The 23,394-nt window shown below is 43.1% G+C and overlaps 1 protein-coding gene across 3 annotated transcripts in view; it reads right to left on the reverse strand.

Annotated features, from left to right (window-relative positions):
* esr1 (estrogen receptor 1) overlaps window positions 1-23,394 on the reverse strand; it is a 199,325-nt gene that overhangs the window by 27,652 nt on the left and 148,279 nt on the right. For all 3 annotated transcript variants that reach the window (XM_059986332.1, XM_059986333.1, XM_059986331.1), the window contains exon 5: window positions 10,536-10,674. In XM_059986332.1, coding sequence (XP_059842315.1) covers window positions 10,536-10,674 — 139 coding nt within the window. The remainder of the gene's footprint in view (window positions 1-10,535; window positions 10,675-23,394) is intronic.

Consider the following 23,394-nt stretch of genomic DNA (forward strand, 5'->3'; position numbering starts at 1 on the left):
CCTTGGCAATTCTGGGAATCTGCTAGAAGCAGATTGGTAAACTGCTGGGACAGCCTCCAGACCCCTGATCCCTACAGTCTGCACTGCTAAGGCAGTTGAGTGATAACCACTGAAGTTGCACTGGAAGCTGAGATACCATCAATCAAGCATTAATGATGGTTAGGTGGGTTTGGAGTACATATCGGTGCTTTATCCAAAATGTGCCTCTCCTTATTCCATCCATTACGAGATATTAAATATCAATCCTCGGGAGAATGATTTTCCCCAGAGTAGGAAAAACAAAGCTAACACTTGGTTTAGTCTCAGTCACTAATGTCAACAGGACGAAGGGGAAAAGGTGAGCAAGAACTCTTACTTCCAACATGGAAATGTAAAGCTGAGAGGTGACCAAAGGGTATAAGGAAGAAAACTGTAGGGATCAGGGATATAATCAAAAACTAAACATTCCAGATGGAGAGTACCTGTTGGGAAATACTACTTCACATGTGGAACTTGGGTAATCACTGAGTGATTCAGGAATCCATTGTACACTACGATAGTGAGCTAGTAAACAGAGGTCTCACCTGTGTCTATCTTCCAGTTACATGTTGAATTAATATTTCTCAATTTTATTGCTATTAAATTACCCGCTAGTGATCCCATTTCACTGCAGTCTTGCAATTCAGTAACAGTCAGACATTTTGTTGCCCAGAAATTCACCCTGTCAGAAGCACTAACAGTATGTTGTGTCCTAGCACATGAATTTCAATGGAATTAGCCTTGGTGGCAAAGGACAATACTATAATCTGACCCAATATGGGGAAAGAATCTCAAGGCATAAATTTCTATTTGAATTATTTCTCCCTTGGATATTGATGTAGGTGGCAACCTTGGCTCCCATCCCTGGTTGTGCTTGGGTGGTTTACCTGACCATGTTGGTTTTTGACCAGAGTTGCACATGGGCCAGATATAAAAGACAATAGGCCTTTACACGTAGCACTTTTGACAAATTTGTGGTTTAACTCACTGACTCTAGCTTTTGATCAGCTGATTTTGTTTCAAACAAAAACTGAGTTCAAATTCCGTCACCCTGGTGGAATTGAACTTGTGTTCCTTATTGTGAGTCTGGTTTATTGGTTCAGCCACTAGTAGATCCGACTGAGTAACACACAGCAAATGCTGGTCAGGCAGCATCTATGGAAAGGAATAAAGAGTCAACGGTTCGGGCCAAGACCCTTCTCGTGATGAGGAATCTCATGCTTAGATATTGATATTGATCATGGCACAGCTTTCTTCATAGTTAATCATGTTGCAAATAGTATGTCAAATACTTGAAGCCCTTGCTCCAAATGACAAATGATATGGGTGCAATCATAATAACAGCCAGGGGCCCCCGTAGGTGTCTGATTGGTTCAAACGAGGTTTCATTAATATGTGCTCCAGTGACATGGACTGAATAAAGCTTGGAAATGCCAAATAATGCAATGGAATGTTCAGGGTTGCTTAAGTGGGGTCACCCCCGATAACTAGCTCATACAATTCTTGAGAATAAAATGATTATTCTTCCAGATTCATTGTGATGGACATCTGCAGTACATTCTCAAAACCCCAGTCATCTATCCTAATCAGACATTACCTCCTCTTCCCATGCTGCGATTGCCATTAGAACTATTATTTTTAATCCAGGTGTTTCTCTGTCCACCCTCTTCCAAACCCCCTCTAAAACTGCCCACTGTTCAGGACCACACCCTCCTGACTCCATTTTTATTTACATTGGCTGCTTCTTTCCCATCTTCACCATGAAGCCTTGTGCACTGATGAAGCTGCCAGCATCTGTCAGTAGCAGTACCAGAATGCCTGTGTTTTCCTACCCTGGTCTCTTAAACAGCTGAGCCTCCAAATGCCGAGACCCCTCGGCTCTGGACTTCCTGTGAGCTCTAGACTGGTCCTCTGGCAGTTCACCAAGGGGACAGTGCACCAATGGGTCAGTCTTCAGAATAAGTTATATGGAACAGTAAATTTAATCAATGTCATAATAATACTCTATCCCAGGGGTTCCCAACCTGAGATTCATGGACCCCTTGCTTAATGGTATTGGTCCATGACATAAAAAATGTTGGGAACCCCTACTCTATCCTCTCCTTGTTTATGTTTATTCTTGTTTGATCTGATTGATACAGGTTGTTCACGATGTTGCTGCTTCTCTACATCACATGAAGTCTCATTTTTCAACAAGACTTCATCTGTGATTCTCATTGAATAACCTGGAGAAGACTGGATGGACGTCAGCAAGCAGAAGGACAAACTACACACAACTATAACAGCAAAGACAAGTAAATTGGGAAAAATAAATAAATTCAAGACCTATGCCACTGATAACTAACTGGCTCCATCCATATCCAGGGATGGAAAGGAAGTTGATCGCTGGAGCTAAAGAAGGTACAAGAGGCAATGATATTGCCAAGCTTGGAGAAAGGAGCATGTCCATTGAGGGAAAAAACTCAAAACCACTGCATGATCAGCCACAGGTAAAAGTTAATACTGAATTTTCAGAAAAAAATCAGGAAAGAATTAAACTAATACAGATAGATTAAACCCTGTTCAACTACATCACATCTTTTTTCATTTATATAAAAGGCATAAAAGGAAAAACATTTATTTTAAATATAGCCCTCCAAACTATAAAAAACCAAATAAAGCATATCTAGCTATAAACACATACTCGTGCTCAAAAACACATAAATCAGTCATAGAAAAGTAACTTTGCTTGGAAATTACACTTGAACTGGTGTGTGTGCTTTAAATGGCAGGACCAACTTATGGTCCCAGTCTATTACTGATTTCCCCTTGCCAATCTTTCCACTTTTAATGTGCTTGTCTTAAAAGAAGGCATGAACTTTCAGTTATGGAGTCACATAGAACACAGAATGGTCCAGTGCAGTAGAGGCCCTTTGGCCCACAATGTTGTGATGGTCATTTAACCTAATCTGACCTTCCCTCCTAAATAGCCCTCCATCTTTATATCACCCATGTGCCCCTATCATCACCCCATCAGTGTGTTTTGCACACCCACCACTCTCTGTGTTAAAACATACTTCTGACATCGTCTCGATACTTTCCTTCCTCACCTTAAAATGATGCCCCCTTACATGTGCCACTTCCACCCTCAATCAAGACAGAGAAACAGGTCCTTTCACCTACCAAGCTTGTACCGGGGATTAAGCAGCCATCCACATTAATCCTCTTTACCTTCAGCTGGCAGGTAGTCTTCTTATAAAATGCGCAAGTAAATAAAACACTTGTTTGGATTCTACTTAAACGTTGGGGAGGACCTACATCTGCCATCTCCCTTCCAGACTAAAATCTCCATTTGGACTGTTTTACTCAGGCAAAGGGGATGCATCAGTCAAAGTTGCTGTGACTCCACAAAACACTTCCCCTCTGAGGGAGGAGGCAAGCAATGCTCTCAAAATTTCCCCAGTCACGCTTGCTCCTTCAGCTGTTTGTAGATATCCGGGCTGGTGGAAAGAGGGAAGGGAGAGAAGGAGGTGGTTGTGGGTTGTACCTAGTGTGAACGTTATATAGTCATAGAGTCTTGGAATACCACAGCACAGAAACACGCTCTTTGGCCCATCCAGCCCATGTAGAACTGTTAATCTGCCTAGTTACATCGACCTGCACTGAGACCATAGCCATCCATACCCCTCCCATCCATTAACCTATCCAAATTTCTATTAAATGTTGAAATCAGACCTTCATCCACCACTTCTGCTGGCAGACCATTCTACACTCTCACAACACTCCGAGTGAGAAAGTTCTCCCACATGTTCCCCTTAAACGTTTCACCTTTTAACCTTAACCCATGACCTCTAGTTGTAATCTCACCAACCTCAGTGGAAAAAAGCCTGCTTGCATTTACCTTATCTAGGCCCCTCATAATTTTGTATACCTCCATCAAATCTCCTCTCAGTCTTCTATGTTCTAAGGAATCTGGAAGATTTAACCTTTCCCTATAACTCAGGTCCTCAAGTCCTGGCAACATCCTTGTAAATTGTCTCTGCACGCTTTCAAAATGAGTGCATTTATAGTCCAAATTATACTCCAATACTCCAACATCTTATAGAACTCCAACATAACATTTCAGCTCCTAGATTCAATACTTTGATTTATGAAGGCCAATGTGTCAAAAGCTTTCTTTATGACTCCATCTACCTTCACTTCCAATGAATTATGGACCTGTATTCCCAGATCCCTTTGTTCTACCACACTCCTCAGTGCCATGCACTTGTCTGCACTAAAGTTCATCTGCCATTTTTCAGTCCATTTTTCCAGCTGGTCCAAATCCTGCTGCAAGCTGAGCACTGAGCACTCCACCCCCAATCTTTGTGCCATCCACAAATTTGTTACCTGTTTCAGAACCCTGGGTTATAGCCCATCTGTTCCACGTGACTTATCTACTTTCAGACCTTTCAGCATCCTAAACAACTTCTCCTTAGCGATAATGACTCCAGTCACTTTTTCCCTGTGACACTCTTGAATCTCTGGCATGCTGCCGGTCTCTTCCCTAGTGAATGATACAAAATATTTATTGAGCTTGTCTATAATTTCTTTGTCTCCCATTACTACCTCCCCAGCATTATTTTTTAGCCGTCCAATATCCACTCCCGTCTCTCCCTTACTCTTCATAAATCTGTAAAAATGTTTGGTATCCTCTTTTATCTTATTGGCAATATAATTGCCAATAATAAATTAAAGGAGCAATAAATTGGCTCCTTCACATTTCATCTTTTCTCTCTTTATAGGTTTTTTTAGTGTCTTCTGCTGGTTTATAAAAAAATTCCCAATCCTCAAGCTGCCAGCTAATTTTTGCTATATTGTATGTCCTCTTTTCTGACTTCCCTTGTCAGCCACAGTTGCTTCATCCTTCCTATTTATTCTGCATCTTCTGAATTACTTCTAGAAACTCCAGCCATTGCTGCTCTACAGTCATCCCTGCTAGTTTCCCCCTTCCAATCAAACTTTGTCCAGCTCCTCTCTCGTGCCTCTGCAGCTTCCTTTGCTCAGATAACACCTGATTTTAGCTCTCCCTCTCAAACTGCTGGGTGAATCCTTCACCTCCCTAATCAAATCTGGTTCATTACACAACACTCAATCCAGAATTGCCTTTTCCCTCATGGGCTCAACCACAAAAAAAAGCCATCTCATAGGATTCTATAAATTCCTTCTCTTGAGATCTTGCACCAACCTTACTTTCCCCAGTCTACCTGCATATTGAATTAACCCATTTACATGCATTTTTTTAAATCTCCCGTTGTAATTTGTACCCCACATCCTGGCTACTGCTCAGATGCTTGTCTATAATTCCATCAGGGTGTTTTTTACAAATCTACCCACGAGGATTCTACATCATCTGATTCTATGTCACTATGTCCTAAGGATTTGATTCCATTTTTTACCAACAAAGCTAAACCACCTCCTCTGTGCATCTGCCTGCCTTTTCAATACAATGTGCATCCTTGGATGTTAAGCTCCCAACTATGATTTTCTTTCAACAACGACTCAGTGATGCTCACAGCGTATTGCCTGCCAATTTCTAACTGCACTACAAGATCATTGACCTTATGTTGAACGCTGCATGCATTCAAATATTACACCTTCAGTCTTGTAGTCACCACCCTTCTTTACAATTTTGTCTCTATGATGCCTGGTTAGATTCTTCTCAATTTCTAAACTTTATGTCTTATTCTTTATTCAGACTTCAGTAACCTCTCCTCACTCTCCTTTCTTTTTACTTTATCCCTACTTTTCCACACTGTTGAACCCACTCCCCTACGATTTAGTTTCAAGCCCTATCCACATCCCTAGTTATGCGAGTCACTAGGACCCTGGTCCCATCATGGTTCAGGCGGAGCCTGCCCCATTGGAACAGCTCCCTCCTTTCCCAAAACTGGTGCCGACGTCCCACTTCTCCTGCAACAATCTTTGAGCCACGCACTTACTTTCAGATCACATTAACCCTTTGCCAATTTGCACGTGGCTCAGGTAACAATTCAGAGATTATTACATTTTTGGCTATGTGTTTTAATTCAGTCATCAACTCAGACATTCCTCTCAATCCTCTACTCCTAATCTTAAACCAAGCTCCTCTGGATATAGATGCCTCAGCTATGGGGAGAAGTTTCCTATTATCTACCTCTCCAAATGCCTCATCTTTTTGCATAACATAATCAGATCCTCCCTTAGCTTCCTCCACTTCAAGGAAAGCAAACCTAACCTCTCCAGTACTTCCTTACAATTGAAGCCCAGGTGACATCCTGGTGAATGTCACCTGCACCATCTGCAGAACAATCATTTCCTTCCTTTAATGCAGTAACAAGAATCGTACACAATATTCCTTTCTGCTCTTACATTCTGTATCTCAGTTAATGAAGGGAAATACCTTCTCTGTTTTCTTCACTACCCTACCCGTGTGTTCCCACCTTGAGGGATCCATGGACTCAAAGACCAGCATCCCTCAATGCTCCCATGGGTGTTACCATTCATAGTACATAGTACTTGTCCTTCCAAGATGTATTGCACCATACATATCAGAATTAAATTCCATCTGCCATTGCTCTTTCCATGAGTCAACTCATCAATATTGCCCTTTTGCCTAAGACTACCGACCTCACTATCCACCCCACCACATTTCATGGGAACTTACAGATCACATCATCTTCATTCACAAGCAAGCCATCTATAACAATCAGGGTCCCAGCATTAATCACCAGGGTACACTTGGGATCACAGGTTCCAAATCACAAAGAAAACCCTCCACTATCACCTCTGCCTCCTATTGCCAAGCCAATTCTAGATCAAACTGAAGCACGCCAGAGTTTATGTTCCACATAAGCCCCTCACCCTACTACCCTCTCAGACCACAGCAACATGGCCCAATCTTTCTTCCCCTTGTGTTGCCCCTTAAATAGGCAATTTGGTTTATGACTGTCACATATACTGAGATACGTACAGTGAAAAGCTTGTCTAGCCTACTGTTCAGAAGATTAAATCATCACGCCATGCATTGAGGTAGAATAATAACAGAAAGCAAAATAAAGTGTAACAGTCCCAGGGAACATGCAGTACAGTGAAAATTTAAGGTTAAAGGGATTCTATGCAATGGGGAACTGTTCAATCATCTTATAACAGTGCAGGGTGCAGAGGAGATTTACGAGGATGTTGCCTGGATTGGGGAGCATGCCTTAGGAGAATAGGTTGAGTGAACTCGGCCTTTTCTCCTTGGAGCAATGGAGGATGAGAGGTGACCTGATAGAGGTGTATAAGATGATGAGAGGCATTGATCGTGTGGATAGTCAGAGGCTTTTTTTTCCAGGGCTGAAATGGCTAACACAAGGGGGCATAGTTTTAAGGTGCTTGGAACCAGGTATAAGGGGGATGTCAGAGGTAATTTTTTCACACAGAGAGTGGTGGGTTTGTGAATACACTGACAGCAACAATGGTAGAGGCAGATACAATAAGGTCTTTTAAGAATATATGGAGCTTAGAAAAATAGAGGGCAATGCAGTTTCTAGAGTAGGTTACATGGTCAGCACAACATTGTGGGCTGAAGGGCCTGTAACGTGCTGTGGATTTCTATGAGTCTATGATTCAAATAGCAGTGGTGTAGAAGCTATCCCCGAGCCTAGTGGTACATGATTTCAGCTTTTGTATCTTCTGCCCAGTGGAAGAGGGGCGTAGAGAGAATGTCTGAGGTGGATGGGGTCCTGGATTAAGCTGGCTACTCTACAGAGGCAGTGAGAAGTACAGGCAGAGTCCATGGATGGGAGGCTGCTTTCTGTGATGTGCTGAGTTTTGTCAACAACTCTGCAGTTTCTTGCAGCCACGTGCAGAGCTTTGCCATATCAACCCATTATGTATCCAGACAGGGCACTTCCTGTGTTGCATTGATAAATTCACTCCCAATATTTGCCTCAACTAAACTGATAAATTGGTGTATTATTGTCACATGCCAAAGTTCAATGAAAAACTGGTTTTGCATGCCACCCATACGGATCATTTCATCACGTTAGTGCCTTGAGGGAGTACGGTGGGAGAACAGCAACAAGATGCAGAACGAAGTGAGGTCAATGCTTTGGTAAGGAAGTTCTTCTCAAATTCCTCATGAGTACTAATCATGACATTCATTCATGACCCCTAGATTTGCTTTTCATCGCTCATGGACTCCTAAAATAAAAACACTTTGGAAAACATAGCAAAACCCCGATTAACCGATCAGAATCCTTTGTAATTTTAAGGACCTCCAATGGATCACATCTCAGATTTCCTTATCCAGATCATGGAGCTCAGCCCTTCCTGGTTGTTGTACTCTTCTGTTTCTTCATCTATGTCCTTATGCACATTTTTTTTTGTCTGCTTTTCTATGTCGGAATGGAGAGCGAAACCACTCACTATTGATAGTGCCACTGTACAAAGTTCAATGGTCATTGTCAGAAACAGACCAATCGTGCAAAACAAGCAGGAAATGGTTGAAAATCTCCAGTTAAACTGATTTTTAAACCGGCTGCCAGGCAGTCTCTTTCTCATTAGAGCAAACTCCTTTCACAGTTATATCCCACTGCTGCCTTAGACAGCAGCTGCAATAACCAGGTGTGAGGCTGATCAGTCCTAAACAGTCCAACTTCTTAATCTCTTTATGCAACTACTAAATGATAAAGGGCAAAATATTTATGGTGTCAATGTTAGATTTCCAAAGAATTTCTGCACGGTGCAGTTGAGTCTTTGTTTATGCTTCATGGCTGCGTAAGAACTCCTTTCTCCAGATGAGAAACAACTGGTAAGGTGGGACTGGAGATAGAATCATCTCAGCTATAATACCCAGTCAGGAGAAGCAGTGATGGTATATCTGAAACTTTGGATATTGGATCCAGTCTAAACTGGAATGCTTCCCAGTGCAGGCACCATTCCGGCCACACAGGGAGTCATTGGTCAATGTGCCCAAGGATTCTGATACAGCTTAGGGTGTGTGGGGTGGTAGTAAGATTTCAGAATGGGGATGAGCTCACTGTTTCAAAGTTAGGAGGAATACTCATGCTCTCCCTAACTCCACAATAAGAGAAATAGAAAAACATTCCCTAGTTGCTGTTTTAGGAGCTGAACATTTGGAAGAAACAGACAATGCACTGTGCTGCCATGGTCACCAAATGAGATTTGGGCCCAAATGTCAGCTTCATGTCCACACTGGATACCTACAGGGAAGTCTTAAGCAGCACTGCACAAAGTGGAATGAGCATGTTCAACTTCTGTTTATGCCTGGAGATCAGGTTCTCGAGACTTAGTGCCCACACACACCGTCAAGCTTCTGCACATTCTGTGATATCTGCTGGGATAATGGTGGCTGGAAATAGCACATCCTTTCAAAGTTTAGCTGGAAAAAATGCTGATGTTCTTCCTGGTTTCATGCTGAATGAGCAAAGAGACATTTTCTAATATAAACACAAGAGATTCTGCAGATGCTGGAAATCTTGAGCAACACACACAAAATGCTGGAGAACTTAGCTAGTCAGGCAGCATCTATGGAGGGGAATAAACAGTCAACGTTTCAGACTGAGACCCTTCATCTGCACTGGAAAGTAAGAGGGTGGGGGAAAGAGAAGAAACTGGAAGGTGAGACCAGGATGGGAAATGGTGGATGGTGCACGATGCAGAATGAAGAAAAAAGCTGGGAGATGATATGCGGAAAAGGTAAAGTGTTGAAGAAGAACGAATCTAACAGGAGAGGACCGTGCTTTTGGGAAGAAAGGAAAAGAGGAGAGATATCGGAGGGTAGTGATGGGCAACACTTTAACTGCGAGTTGTTTGGGCTCCAGTGTGTCCCCCTCTACGTCAATGGACAGAAAGAAAAGAAGGTAGAAGGGAACCAGAATGAGGAATAGAAAAAGAGAGAAAGGGTGGGAGTTGAATTTCACAGAATTTAGATTTAGAAATTGATGCTCATGCTATGAAGTTGGAGGCTACACAGACAGAATATGAGGTGTTGCTCCTCCATCCTATGGCCTCATCATGACAGTAGAGGAGGTCATGGATAGACATGTTGGAATGGCAATAAAGAAGTCAAATTGAAATGGGTGGCCACTGGGAAATATTGCCTTTTGCAGCGGATAGAGCAAAGATGCTTGACGAGGTAATTCCCCAATATACTTTGTGTCTCACTGATGTAGAGGAGGCTGCACTGGACCCTAACGGACTCACAAGTGAAGTGTTGCCTCACTTGTAAGGACTGTTTGGGGCCCTCAATGGTGGTGAGGGAGGAGGTGTAGGGGCACATCCCACTCCCTGGTGGCCAGTTTTGGTGCTGGAATGGACCACAGTTTGTATCGTGCTGACCAGCTCTTTAGTTTAACTCAACGAGATTTGTCTTGTGTGCTCCTAGTCAGACACGATAGAACAAGAATTATCAGGAAAGAGAAGAGTTTGCATAAGTGTAACGTGTTTCATTAATGCACCCAAGAGACTACAGAGTCCAAAATTACATCTGTGCAAACTAATTAATTAAGTACCTGTCCAAAACCAAATCTGGAGCAAATATGAGTTTTCCTGGATGTTCCATGGAGCGCCAGATAAGGCCAATCATCAAAATTTCTAACCAGCAGCATTCCAATAGTTGCACCTGGTCATGAAGTGTTAGATCGACAAATCCTGGAAATAAGGGATGGGGGGTTTGGGGGAAAGACAGTGTTAGGGATGAATATACACTGCATACCATGAAAAAAGACACCAATTATACACATTGCTAACAAATGCACCTTTTCTTGTGAACCAAACAAGGTTCAGGTCAATGGGACAATCTATCAAATATTACCTTCATTAAAAATGTATTTGGTAAAAGGGTTAAATTGTGAGAACAGACTGGACAGATCAGGCTTGTGCTGGCTTAGTAAAAGATTCAAGTTGGTGATGAATTAAGGAATCGGGTAGGTTTCACCAAAATTGGGTATCCAGAACAAAGATGAAAAACTTTGAAATTGGAGTCCACTCACTTAAGATGTCCTGAAGAAAAAGGTCAGTGGATATCTGGAACCCTCCTTTGAAAGATCACTGAGATTGATACTGAACTGACAGTGATAATTAATAATCATATTTCTATATAAGATAAGCACAAAGGGAAAAGAAAATAGCAAGAATAGGCTATTCAGCCCCTCAAGCCTGTGCCTCTGTTCAATATGATCATGAATGATTTGTCTCAGTTCATTATTGCCCTCAATTCTGTGATCTTTCTAAAGTATACCCCCTTCCCCTTTAATAACTCCAAATGATCCAGTCAGCACAACCGTCTGGATAGGTGATTCTAGAGACCCGCCACACTCCGTAAGCTCTTCCTACATACCTCAAGTTTCAAACCACCCACTATCTTTTAATTACATCCCCTTTTTCAAGACTTTCTCACTAATGTAAGTATCACAACCTCTGTTCTGTCATAACCCCTTAAGGTCTTGTATGCTTCAATGAGGTCTTTCTCTCATTCTTCTAAACTCCAAAGACTGCAGATCCAAATGCTTAAGCTTAAGCTTGGATCCTCAACTTCCTAACCAGAAGACCACAATCCGTGCCAATCAGAAATCACATCTGCACCTTGCTGATAATCAACACCAGCACACCTCAGGGGTGTGTGCTTAACCCACTGCTCTGCTCTCTCTACACCCATGACTGTGTGGCTGGGCACAGCTCAAATACCATCTATAAGTTTGCTGATGATACAACTTCTGTTGGCAGAATTTCAGATGGCGACGAGAGAGCAGACAGGAACGAGATACATCAGCTTGTTGAGTGGTGTCACAGCAACAATCTTGCACTCAATGTCAGTAATACCAAAGCACTGGTTGTGGACTTTGGGAAGAGTAAGGTGAGGGAATACACACCATTTCTCAAAGGGAGCAGAAGTGGAAAGGGTGAGCAATTTCGAATTCCTGGGTGTCAACATGTCTGAGGAACTATCCAGGGCCTAACATATGGATGCAGCTGTGTGGAAAATGTGGAAAATTGCCCAGCTATGTCCTATACACAAGAAACAGGTCCAACCCAGCCAATCACTGCCCTATCAGCCTACTCTCAATCATCAGCAAAGTCATGGAAGTGGTCATCAACAGTGCTATCATGCAGCACCTACTTGGTAATAACCTGCTTACAGATGCCCAGCTTGGGTTCTGTCAAGGCCACTCAGCTCCTGACCTCATCATCTCCTTGGTCCAAACATGGACCAAAGAGCTAAATACCAGAGGTGAGGTGAGAGTGATAGTCCTAACTAAAATGGAGTCAATGGGAATTACCGGGAAAACTCTCCACTGGCTGGAATCATGCCTGACACAAAGGAAGATGGTTGTGGTGGTTGGAGGTCGATCATCTCATCCTCAGGACATCACTGCAAGGGTTCCTCAGGGAAGAGTCCTAGGACAAACCATCTTCAGCTGCTTTTCAATGATCTTCCTTCCATCATAAAGTCAGAAGTGGGGATGTTCGCAGATGACTGCACAACGTTCTGCACCATTTGTGACTCCTCAGATTGTGAAGCAGTTCATTCCCAAACACAGCAGGACCTGGACAATATCCAGGGTTGGGCTGACAGTGGCAAGTAAGATTCTAGCCACTCGAGTGCCAGGCAATGACCATCACCAACAAGAGTGACTCTAACCATCGTCCCTTAACGTTCAGTGGCATCACTATCACTGAATCTCCTACTGTCAACATCCTGGGGGTTACCATTGACAGGAAACTGAACAGGTCTAGCCAAAGGCTATGAATCCTGTGGTGTGTAACTTACCTCCTGACTTCGCAAACCCTGTCCACCATCTACAAGGCTCAGGTCATGAGTGTAATGGAATACTCGTCACTCGCCTGGATGAGTGCAGCTCCATCAACACTCCAGAAGCTTGACACCATCCAGTTTGGTACCCTTTTCACAAGCATCCAATTCCTCCACCATCAACAAACAATTGCAGCAGTGTGTACTACCTACAAGATGCACTGCAACAACACACCAAAGTTCCTAAGGCAGCACCTTCCAGACCCACAACCACACCATTCTAGAAGGACGAGAAGAGCAGTTACCTGGGAACACCACCATTTGGAAATCCCCCTCCAAATCACTCACCGTCCTGACTTGGAAACTTGTCACCGTTCCTTCATTGTCACTGGGTCAAAATTATAGAATTCCCTCACTAACAGCACTGTGGGTGTACCTACACCTCTGGGACAGCAGCGGTTCAAGAAGGCAGCTCATCACCACCTCTCCAGGGCTACTACGGGTGGGCAATAAATGCTGGCTTAGCTGGCGACGCCCACATCCCGTAAATGAATAATTAAAAAGCTACAAAGAAGGAATGGCAGCGGCTCTACTTCATTGGGAGTTTGAGGAGAGTTGGTGTGTCACCAAAGACCCTCGTAAATTTCTATGGATGTACCGTGGAGAGCAATCTGATTGGCTGCATCACGCGCTGGTATGGGGGGTGGGCGGCTACCGCGCAGGATCAAAGTAAGCTGCAGAGAGTTGTAAGCTCCATCATGGGCACCAGCCTCCATAGTATTTATGGCATCCTCAAGGTGTGATGCCTCAAAAAGGCAGAATCCTTCACTATGGACCCCATCACCCAGGACATGCCCTGTTCTCATTGATACCATCAGGAAGGAGGTACAGCAGCCTGAAGGCACACACTCAGTGATTTAGGAACAGATTACTTCCCCTCTGCCATCCAATTTCTGAATGGACATTGAACCCATGAACACAGCCTCACTACTGTTTTATGTGCATTTTTCCACTACTACTGACAATTCCTGTAACACTCCAAACCAGAAAACTTAAATGCATAGATGCAAGTACAATGAACCAATTTCCACTTTGGATCTATTCAGAGATGTTATAAACTCTGACCTCATTTTGAAAGGAACTTGGAAACGTGCCTTTGATTTAATTTTCACTTAGATTAATTGTATCCCCATCACCAAGCTCTACTGGAGTCAGTGAAGCATTCAATCAAAATCTGCCTAAAACTTAACCACGTTGTTCGGTTTCAAGGAGAACCATAAAAGGAAATGGAGTTGTGCAGGGATTTACAAACAAAATTGCAGAATGTGGGAATTTGGTGGCAGAGGTGGGATAAAGATGGGGAGTTGGCAAGGGATACCGATGAGGGCTGGTGCAAGATGGAGAATGCATAAGAGGATGTCATCTCGTGTCTATAGTAAATTCAGAGAGAGAAAGCTGTGATGTCATACATTAAGGGGATTGAAATGACTCAACACATTTGTTTGTTTCTATCTCCATGGTGCCCGAGTCACTGAATGCTTCTGTCATTTTCTATTTTAACAGTAAGAATCCATTGATCTGGTGCACTTGGAACTTCTGGCAGATTTTCTACACTATTGAGTGATATTTCCAATTAATACTTAACTTTTAATTCACATTTAAAGGAAAAGATTTTATAGAGGCATACTAAATTCTCCTGTGAACTGGTAATTTTAAAGACAGCATAGAATTGGGTACCTTTTGAGTTTAATAGGAGCTCTGAAATCAAGGCCAAGTGTGTTAGTGGAAGCAGAGATCAATTTCTCGGATACTTTTTTAAAAACTAATACTAATTTTGTTTAACTTTGCTCTCTGGATCTTTAATTTAGCACTTTTTTCAGAGAGGGTTTCTGTATTTTCTTTCAAGAAGATGTGCAGAAATGATTTGCTTAATTTCCCCCTCTCCATTTACTTCTTCCCAAGATGATATCTCCTATCTCAGCTTCTAAAGGACCCACATTACCTTTAGCTGATCTGTTACTTTTTACATTTCTATAGAAGTTTTAACAGTCTACTCTTATATTTCTCACCGGCATACTCTTGTATTTTACTTTCCCTTTCCTTGTCAGCTTCGTAGACTTCCTTTGCTAAATTCTGAACTTCTCCCATTCTCCTTGCTGCAGGGAATGCAACCTCATACATTATGCTTTTCACAGTTTCAAGAGGCGCCAGATATGTAAGCTGAATCTAAAGACAGATCTCCCTGAATTCACTTCCTTCTGGGTCAGGCTGAGATCCTGTAGGGTAACGTAATTGGGAGAAACGCACACAATTCACAAGGACTGATGTTGAGTTGGGCGTTTCAATTTAAGAGGCTGGTCTGACATGATGACATTGTTATTTAAAGATTTTTAGTGCCCTTTTTGTGTTTAGGTTTTGGAGTTCAATAAAATGTATTATGCATTTCATTAAACATAAAGCACCTCGATTCATTTTATTTGTAAAAACCTGCAATGCAGCTGAGTCACCAGCTTACAAACAAGGAGCCTAAATCTTTTCCACTACTTCTCTCTCAGCCAACTCGAAGCCAAGGTAAAGAACGAACATCCAGGAACAGGCCATTCAGCCTTTTGAACATGTTCTGCCATTCTATCTCAACTCCATCCACATTTTTTGTCACATAACCATCATCATCCTGCCCAAAACAAAAAAAATACATGAACCCAGCACCCACAGTGAAGAAATGTGGTTTTCTTTGGTGAAAGGTGAAAGGTGAAAGGTGAAAGGTAGTAAGGATGGTGTGTACATGATTGTGACTGATTTAGATGGGTTAATAAGATGAATTTGTTGCTTTAGCGCTCTGGATTAAAGGGCACCGCTCCAGAGTGACAAGAACTAAAGCAGAAGTGGTGTGAGTAAATTTATTTTTAATTCCACAGAAACTTTCTGATAATGGCTGTGGAAACGGACTCCGCGAGAAATTTCAAAAGGGACTTGGACAGACACTGAGGGCTGAGAGGAAATTGCAGGGATGTGGGACCAACCAGATTAATCTACAAGGAGTTGGCAGGAACTACAGCTGACTTGCGTCCTCCTGAGCCATTACAATTCTAAAGCACTTGGCTTTGTTCTTGCTTGGTCTGAACAGATTGCGTTCCTCTACACCATTCTCCGGTGCTGATTTCTAGATGACTGCAATGCATGTGGTGTTGTAAAATTTCTTTTTTTTTTGGATGAAATATTAAGTCAAGGTTCAATCCAATTTCTCAGATGAATGGAAAATCTCCCATGCTTTATTTACAGGAAAGCAAGGACGTTCTTCTACTAACCTCTCTGACATTTAATTCCACAACCATCACACTAATAATTCTGTTGTCAAGTGCAGAGAACACAGGCAGTTCTCTCTCCACAAGGGTAGGGGTAGTGATCAAGTTGCAGGTAACGTTGCACTGACATCGCCTGTTTTGCAACTGTACTCCATCTGACAGAGAATATGAAGGCTGGGCTGAAAAGAGAGCCAAGCATTTCAATGCCAGACCTTCCCAGGAGGAAATGGGACTGCAAAATAGGCGAAGTTTGCAGATTTTGAGTACTAAGAAAATCGAGTGAAGGTTGTGAGATTTAGAGCAAGAAACCAAGGTAAAACTGCCCAGAGATTAATGGTAACGAGAATTCTCCAGGAAAGGGTGGACAATATTAACAAAGGATATATCTTCAGAGAATATAAAGGGAATAATGAGATTTGTAATGAGTTTCCACATTCTCCCTGTGACCTCCTGGGTTTCCTCTGGGTGTTCTGGTTTTCTCCCATATTCCAAGTACATATGGGTTAGTAGATTAATTGATCACATGGGTGTGATTGGGCAATGTGGGCTCATTGGGCCGGAAGGGTCTGTATCTCTAAATAAAATTAAATTATTTTTTTGGGAGTCACGGATTCTAGGTGACTGCCAATAAGAGCTCATGTCTGCCTTGTTTTGGTTCAGCACTGCACCAGGGATTACAGCGTGGAGACAGTGTGGTGCTGAGGTTGAAGGTTTGATTATAGAAGCAGCTGACAAACGACACAAGCAAGTTGAGAAAGAGATCTGCAAAATAACAAGCAGAGTCTGAACTCCCACTCCGAGTCCGAGGCCAGTGAAGGACACCTTGGACACTCTGAGTTAAAGGCCTCACTTGTTCAGACTAGTGCACTGACAGTGAAGAATTTGCAACTGTCTCCATGTTTCTGTAAACAATTTGCTGTTCTGTCTCACATACACACGGCCCTCCCCCAGGTTATGGCAGGGTTCCGTTCCTGAGAACATCATATAACCCCAAAAAATTTGCAAGTTGGAAATTCGTCCGCAGACCCAGTTACAACATGGCAGTGGGTTGTCCCGTGGGAGTAGATGGTCAGGAGAGGCACTTTAAATCTCATTTTGCCATTCCTAATAATAAAGCCGATCTTAACAAATTTAACATAAGTCTATCCTGCTTTTTAAAAGGACATCGCTGCGGGCCCCGGCAGCGTTTCTCTTGATAAGATTCACAAAATGGAAATTAACCATAATACATTTTTCCTGGGCTCCATGTGGCAAATTCCGAATGATATCAAGAACAGTCACTTGCAGCCCTGCGGCAACCAGTTTCCCAAATGCTTGTTCATCTGTACAGTGCATGATTCGAGTGTTTGTAACCTGGGGAGAAGCTGCACTGAACTGATTGCATTGAATTTTATGGATGTGAAGAGTTAATGGTCTGTGTATGTTTATTGCTGCTTCCCCAAAATACAAGCTATATAGCGCCAGCTAAGTACCTTGAGGTATGACCTGTGATAGACTGCTGTACCAGACAGTGACAGTAGTTTTAAGCCAGTACCTTGATATTCTGTCATAGCTCTCTCTCTGTTGCTGCCTTAGTAAGAACTAGTGCCAACAAACCTATCTATATTACATCCTTCTGTTTACTTCCCAGCATTTAGGAGCACTGATTCATGAGCTGAGGAAGCAGGAGACTTCCTTACCTATTCCTAACCTGCATCATGAGAACCAGCTTGACTCGACACCAGCCTCTCAATGACAATACTGCGACAGGATATTCTCCACTTGCTTCTACAGCTCTCAAGTAGTTTAACACTATCCAAGATAAACAGTCCATCCACAGGCCTGACCCTTCACTGGTCTGCTGTGCCTGTAATGTGCACCATCTGCAGAACAGTGCAGAAACCAGCTAAGGCTTTCTTGAAAATTATACAATGTGCATACTCTCTTGCTTTGAGCAGCAAAGCCGGTTGGCACACCCAGGAATACTTACAAGGTTTCTTCTAATTCCATCATCATCCAGAAATTTGTTGTTATGCTACGGTTGCAATGACAAAATCCTGTAACTTGTTATCTGACAGCACTTAATAGAAGCTTCCCAGTTAGAAGCAAGTGATAAGCACTGGCCATAGCAGTGATGCCCTTGGCTCATAAATGGATTTTTTTAAAGTTATCTAATTCGGTTGAGGGGCCATCAACCTGAAAGATCAACTCTTGACAAATACTGGCAAACGTCATGGTTCCTTCCTTTCTTATTTTCATTTCAAATCATCTACACATACTACATCTTACTTTTTTTTAGTGATGGTTGTTTGAAGAATTGGGGCATTTATGCTCACAAACAATTAATGCCTATTCCTACTTGACCCAAGTTAATCAAAGAGTGAGACAGGAAATCACGCATAGGTCACATCACATAATGACATCAAACTCTCTCCCCAAGAGCATGAACAACCCATTTCAGTCTCCTTGGCCAGCTGTCAAAAGGAAACTTTCATGTATTAGTTTCAGAATCTAAATGTAAATATGACTTCATTTACAACATCATAATCTCTTACGTATTATCCAGTGGCCCCAAGAATGTATTTTAGGGATCATTTTGTACTCCGTGATTAACATAAAGGCTGGGGAAAATGGTCAGTGATTACTATGGTGTGCACTATTGTCCTTTTACTGAATCCCAGTGACCAAAAGATGCTTTACAGCCGGGTTATCCAACCATATCGGTGTAGGACACATACTGTGAGAGTAATTGAGTGAGTGAGTGAAAGTGTGAGTGGGAGAGAGTGAAAGAATGAGAGAGAGAAAGAGAGAGAGAGAGAACACGCACGTACGCACATACACAAACACCCTGGGGAGAAACCTCAGAAATCCCTTTTGGCCTGCTGGACATCCTGTTTAAGAGCCTCTGCTGACAGGTACCAACTGCTGTGGATAAACACTACAAATAACTGCATTACCTGATGAAGCATTATAACTGATCTCTGTTGACATGGAAACAGGAATTTTAATGTCACAGCTTGTCTTCAGATTTGATCGGTTTTTGGCCAGTTTAAAGAAGAAAAAAAATGAACTATGTAAAGCAAGGCCAAGCGCTGTTTTAGTTTTATGTATTTTCTCCTTTGAAAAGAACTAAAGATGATAATTTATTTTAAAAAATCAGCAACTTGTACATTTGTTATGCCTGGCAGATTAGGCTTTACGAAAATTGTTTTGATTGAGGCTTATTAACCGTACTCAGTGTGATATGATCAGGCTGGCAAGGATCAGAAAGCTAAAATTCGTCTTATACATTTAGAAAACCTGACTGTGTATTGAAGCAACAAATTACAGGGATCACATAATACTTGCTGTAACAACAGAGCAAAAAGAAACTGGGAACATTTTGTTTTTCTTCTATAAATCCCCAGGATCTAATAACCTGCAGCTCAAGGTTCTGAAGGAGGTGGCTATGGAAACCATGGACATATTGGTTGTCATCTTTCAAAAATTCACTGGATTTTAAGAATGGTTCCCACTGACTGGAAAGGAGCAAATCCCAGTATTTCAGGAAAGAGGAGGGAAAACAGGGAACTATAACTCAAAATCATACTAGAATTTATTATAAAAGAAGGGCCCTCTAGACTTACAAAAGCTGAACCACGTATGACAAATCTGTTAAATTTCCATGTAGTTGTAAGTAACTGAAAAAATAAGGGAAATTCATGGATGTGGTGCATTTGAGCTTTTAGAAGGTTTTTAGTAAAGTACCTTAACAGTGTTTACTAAATACAATTATTGGACATGAGATTGGAGGGAATATATTGGACACAATGGGTAATAGACAGTAGAACTGAGTCATTTATGGGTTCAGAGTCTGTGGCTAACAGAGTGTCGCAGGGGTTGGAGCTTGGGCCTCAGCGTTCACAATCTCTGCAAATGATTTTGATGAGAGGGCTAAGTAATACGATATAAGAAAAGATAGAGAAGGAAGTAAAAGAAAGGGGGAGTCACCCTACCAATCAGGGACAATATCACAGCTGCACTCTGGGGAGACATAACGGAGGGGGCAGACCATTTGGGTAGAACACAGGGTGCAATCACACCAATGGGATTGTACTACGGACCTCAGTAACCACTAGGACATTGAGGAACAGATATACAGGCAGATTAATATGTAAACATGATAGGGTATTGTCACTGGGGATTTCAACTTCCCTAATATAAACTGGGACCTTCTCAGTGCAAGGGGTTCTGATGGGACAGAATTTGTTAAGTGTATCAGGAGGTTTAATAAATCACTATGTGGACAGCCCAGCGAGAGAAGGGGCAGTACTGGACCTGGTGTTGGGCAATGAGGTGACTGACCTTTCAGTGGGTGAACAATTAGGGGACAGTGAGCACAAATCCTTAACTTCCAGGATAGCTGTAATTATGGATAGGTCTGGTCCTTGAGGGAGAGTTTTAAATTGGAGTAGGACAAGTTACAAGGGCATTAGGCAGGAACCAAGAAGAGCTCATTGGGAGCACCTTTTTCTTTCTGGCAAGTCCACATCAGACGTGTGGAGGGAGTTTAAAGATCAATTGCACAGAGTACAGGAAAGGTACGTTTCTGACTTGGAGGGGTGGAGCAAAGTCAAGATGGTGCTAAACAGCGACTCTTTTGCTTGCATCTTCAGAAACAGCTCTACTTCCATCTGTAATAACTCAATAGGGTGGTTAAGAAGGCTTATGGAATGCTTGCTTTTACTTGTAGAGGCATTGAGTTCAAAAGTCAAGAGGTTATGTTGCAACTTTATAAAAGCCTGGCTAGGCCAAATTTGGAGTACTCCATACAGTTCTGGTCTCTCTACTATAAGAAGAATATTGAGAGATTGGAGAGGGTGCAGAAGAGGTTTACCAGCATGCTAACACGAGGAAATCTGCAGATGCTAGAAATTCAAACAACACACACAAAATGCTGGTGGAACACAGCAGGCCAGGCAGCATCTATAAGGAGAAGCACTGTCGACGTTTCGGGCAGAGACACTTCGGCAGTCCTGAAACATCGACAGTGCTTCTCCTTATAGATGCTGCCTGGCCTGCTGTGTTCCACCAGCATTTTGTGTGTGTTGTTTACCAAGATGTTGCCTGGTTTAGAGTGGCATGTGCTATCATGACAGGCTGAACAAACCAGTTGTTTTCTCTGAAGCAGTGAGGCTGAGGGGAGATCTGATAGAGATTTATAAGATTATGAGAGGCATAGATAGAGCGGACAGAGAGTATCTGTTTCCCAGGATTGAACTGTCTAATACCAGAGGGCATGCATTGAAGGTGAGGGGGGTAGGTTCAAAGGGGATGTGAGGAGTAAATTTTTTACTCAGAGAGTGGTGGATGCCTGGAATGTGCTGCCGGTAGAGGAAATCACTAGAGGCTTTGAGGCGATGTTTAGATAGTCACAAAAATGTGAGGAAGATGGAGAGTTATGGATATTGTGTAGGTAAGAGGGTGTTTTTGATTTACTTTTCAACTGGTTTGGCACAACACTGTGATGAAGGGCCTGTTCCTGTGCTGTACTGTCCTATGTTCTATGTTCTATATCTGCTGGCACTAACATGGTTGGTTGATGGTTCTAAACTGGGCTGTGAAGACAATGTACGAAGCCTTAAGGGGAATATTGACAAGCTAGGTTAAAAAAAAATTACAGGTTTTGTAAAACGAACAGCAAAGTAGAGAGCAGTGGCAAACTAGCAACAGAGGAGCTGAAGGCAGTGTGGACAGGGCCAACGAACTTAACCTGTTCTTCAATAGATTTGACACTGTGGCCCCTACTCATCCCCCACATGGTTCATCTGTTTTCGGCCCCCAACCAACACATACTCCACTCTCCCCTCCTACCCCTCCTCACAGCCCCCCACCCTGCTCTCATGCCTACACCCCTCCCCCAGCTGAAACGTCTCCACCCAAGCAAGGCTGCAGGCCCGGATGGTGTCAGCCCCAGGGTGCTCAAAGCCTGTGCCCCCCAGCTATATGGAGTACTTCACCATATCTTCAACCTGAGCCTGAGTCTCCAGAGGGTTCCTGTGCTGTGGAAGACGTCCTGCCTCGTTCCTGTACCGAAGACGCCGCACCCCAGTGGCTCCAATGACTATAGACCGGTGGCATTGACCTTCCACATCATGAAGACCCTGGAGGGACTTATTCTAGAGCAGTTCCGGCCTATGGTTAGGCCACACTTAGACCCCCTCCAGTTCGCCTACCAGCCCTGACTAGGAGTTGAGGATGCCATCGTCTACCTGCTGAACCGTGTCTACGCCCACCTGGACAAGCCGGCGAGCACTGTGAGGGTCATGTTTTGACTTCTCTAGTGTGTTCAACACCATCCGCCCTGCTCTGCTGGGTGAGAGGCTGACAGTGATGCAGGTGGGTGCTTCCCTGGTGTTATGGATTATTGATTACCTGACTGGCAGACCACAGTACGTGTGCTTGCAACACTGTGTGTCAGACAGAGTGGTCAGCAACACTGGGGCTCCACAGGGGACTGTCCTGTCTCCCTTTCTCTTCACCTTCTACACCTCGGACTTCAACTACAACACAGAGTCTTGCCATCTTCAGAAGTTTTCTGATGACTCTGCCATAGTTGGATGCATCAGCAGGGGAGGTGAGGCTGAGTACAGGGGCTACAGTGGGAAACCTTGTCACATGGTGTGAGCAGAATCATCTGCAGCTTAATGTGAAAAAGACTAAGGAGCTAGTGGTGGACCTGAGGAGGGCTAAGGCACCAGTGACCCCTGTTTCTATCCAAGGGGTCAGTGTGGACATGGTGGAGGATTACAAATACCTGGGGATACGAATGGACAATAAACTGGACTGGTCAAAGAACACTGAGGCTGTCTACAAGAAGGGTCAGAGCTGTCTCTACTTCCTGAGGAGAGTGAGGTCCTTTAACATCTGTCGGACAATGCTGAGGATGTTCTCCGAGTCTGTGGTGGCCAGGGCTATCATGTTTGCTGTTGTGTGCTGGGGCAGCAGGCTGAGTGTAGCAGACACCAACAGAATCAACAAACTCATTCGTAAGGCCAGTGATGTTGTGGGGGTGGAACTGGACTCTCTGACGGTGGTGTCTGAAAAGAGGATGCTGTCCAAGTTGCATGCCATCTTGGACAATGTCTCCCATCCACTCCATAATGCACAGGTTAGGCACAGGAGTACATTCAGCCAAAGACTCATTCCACCGAGATGCAACACTGAGCGTCATAGGAAGTCATTCCTGCCTGTGGCCATCAAACTTTACAACTCCTCCCTCGGAGTGTCAGACACCCTGAGCCAAAAGGCTGGTTCTGGATTAAGTTCCACTTGGCATAATTTACCTATTATTTT

This window comes from Hypanus sabinus, chromosome 12 (genome assembly GCF_030144855.1).
Source record: "Hypanus sabinus isolate sHypSab1 chromosome 12, sHypSab1.hap1, whole genome shotgun sequence".
NCBI classification, from domain to species: domain Eukaryota; kingdom Metazoa; phylum Chordata; class Chondrichthyes; order Myliobatiformes; family Dasyatidae; genus Hypanus; species Hypanus sabinus.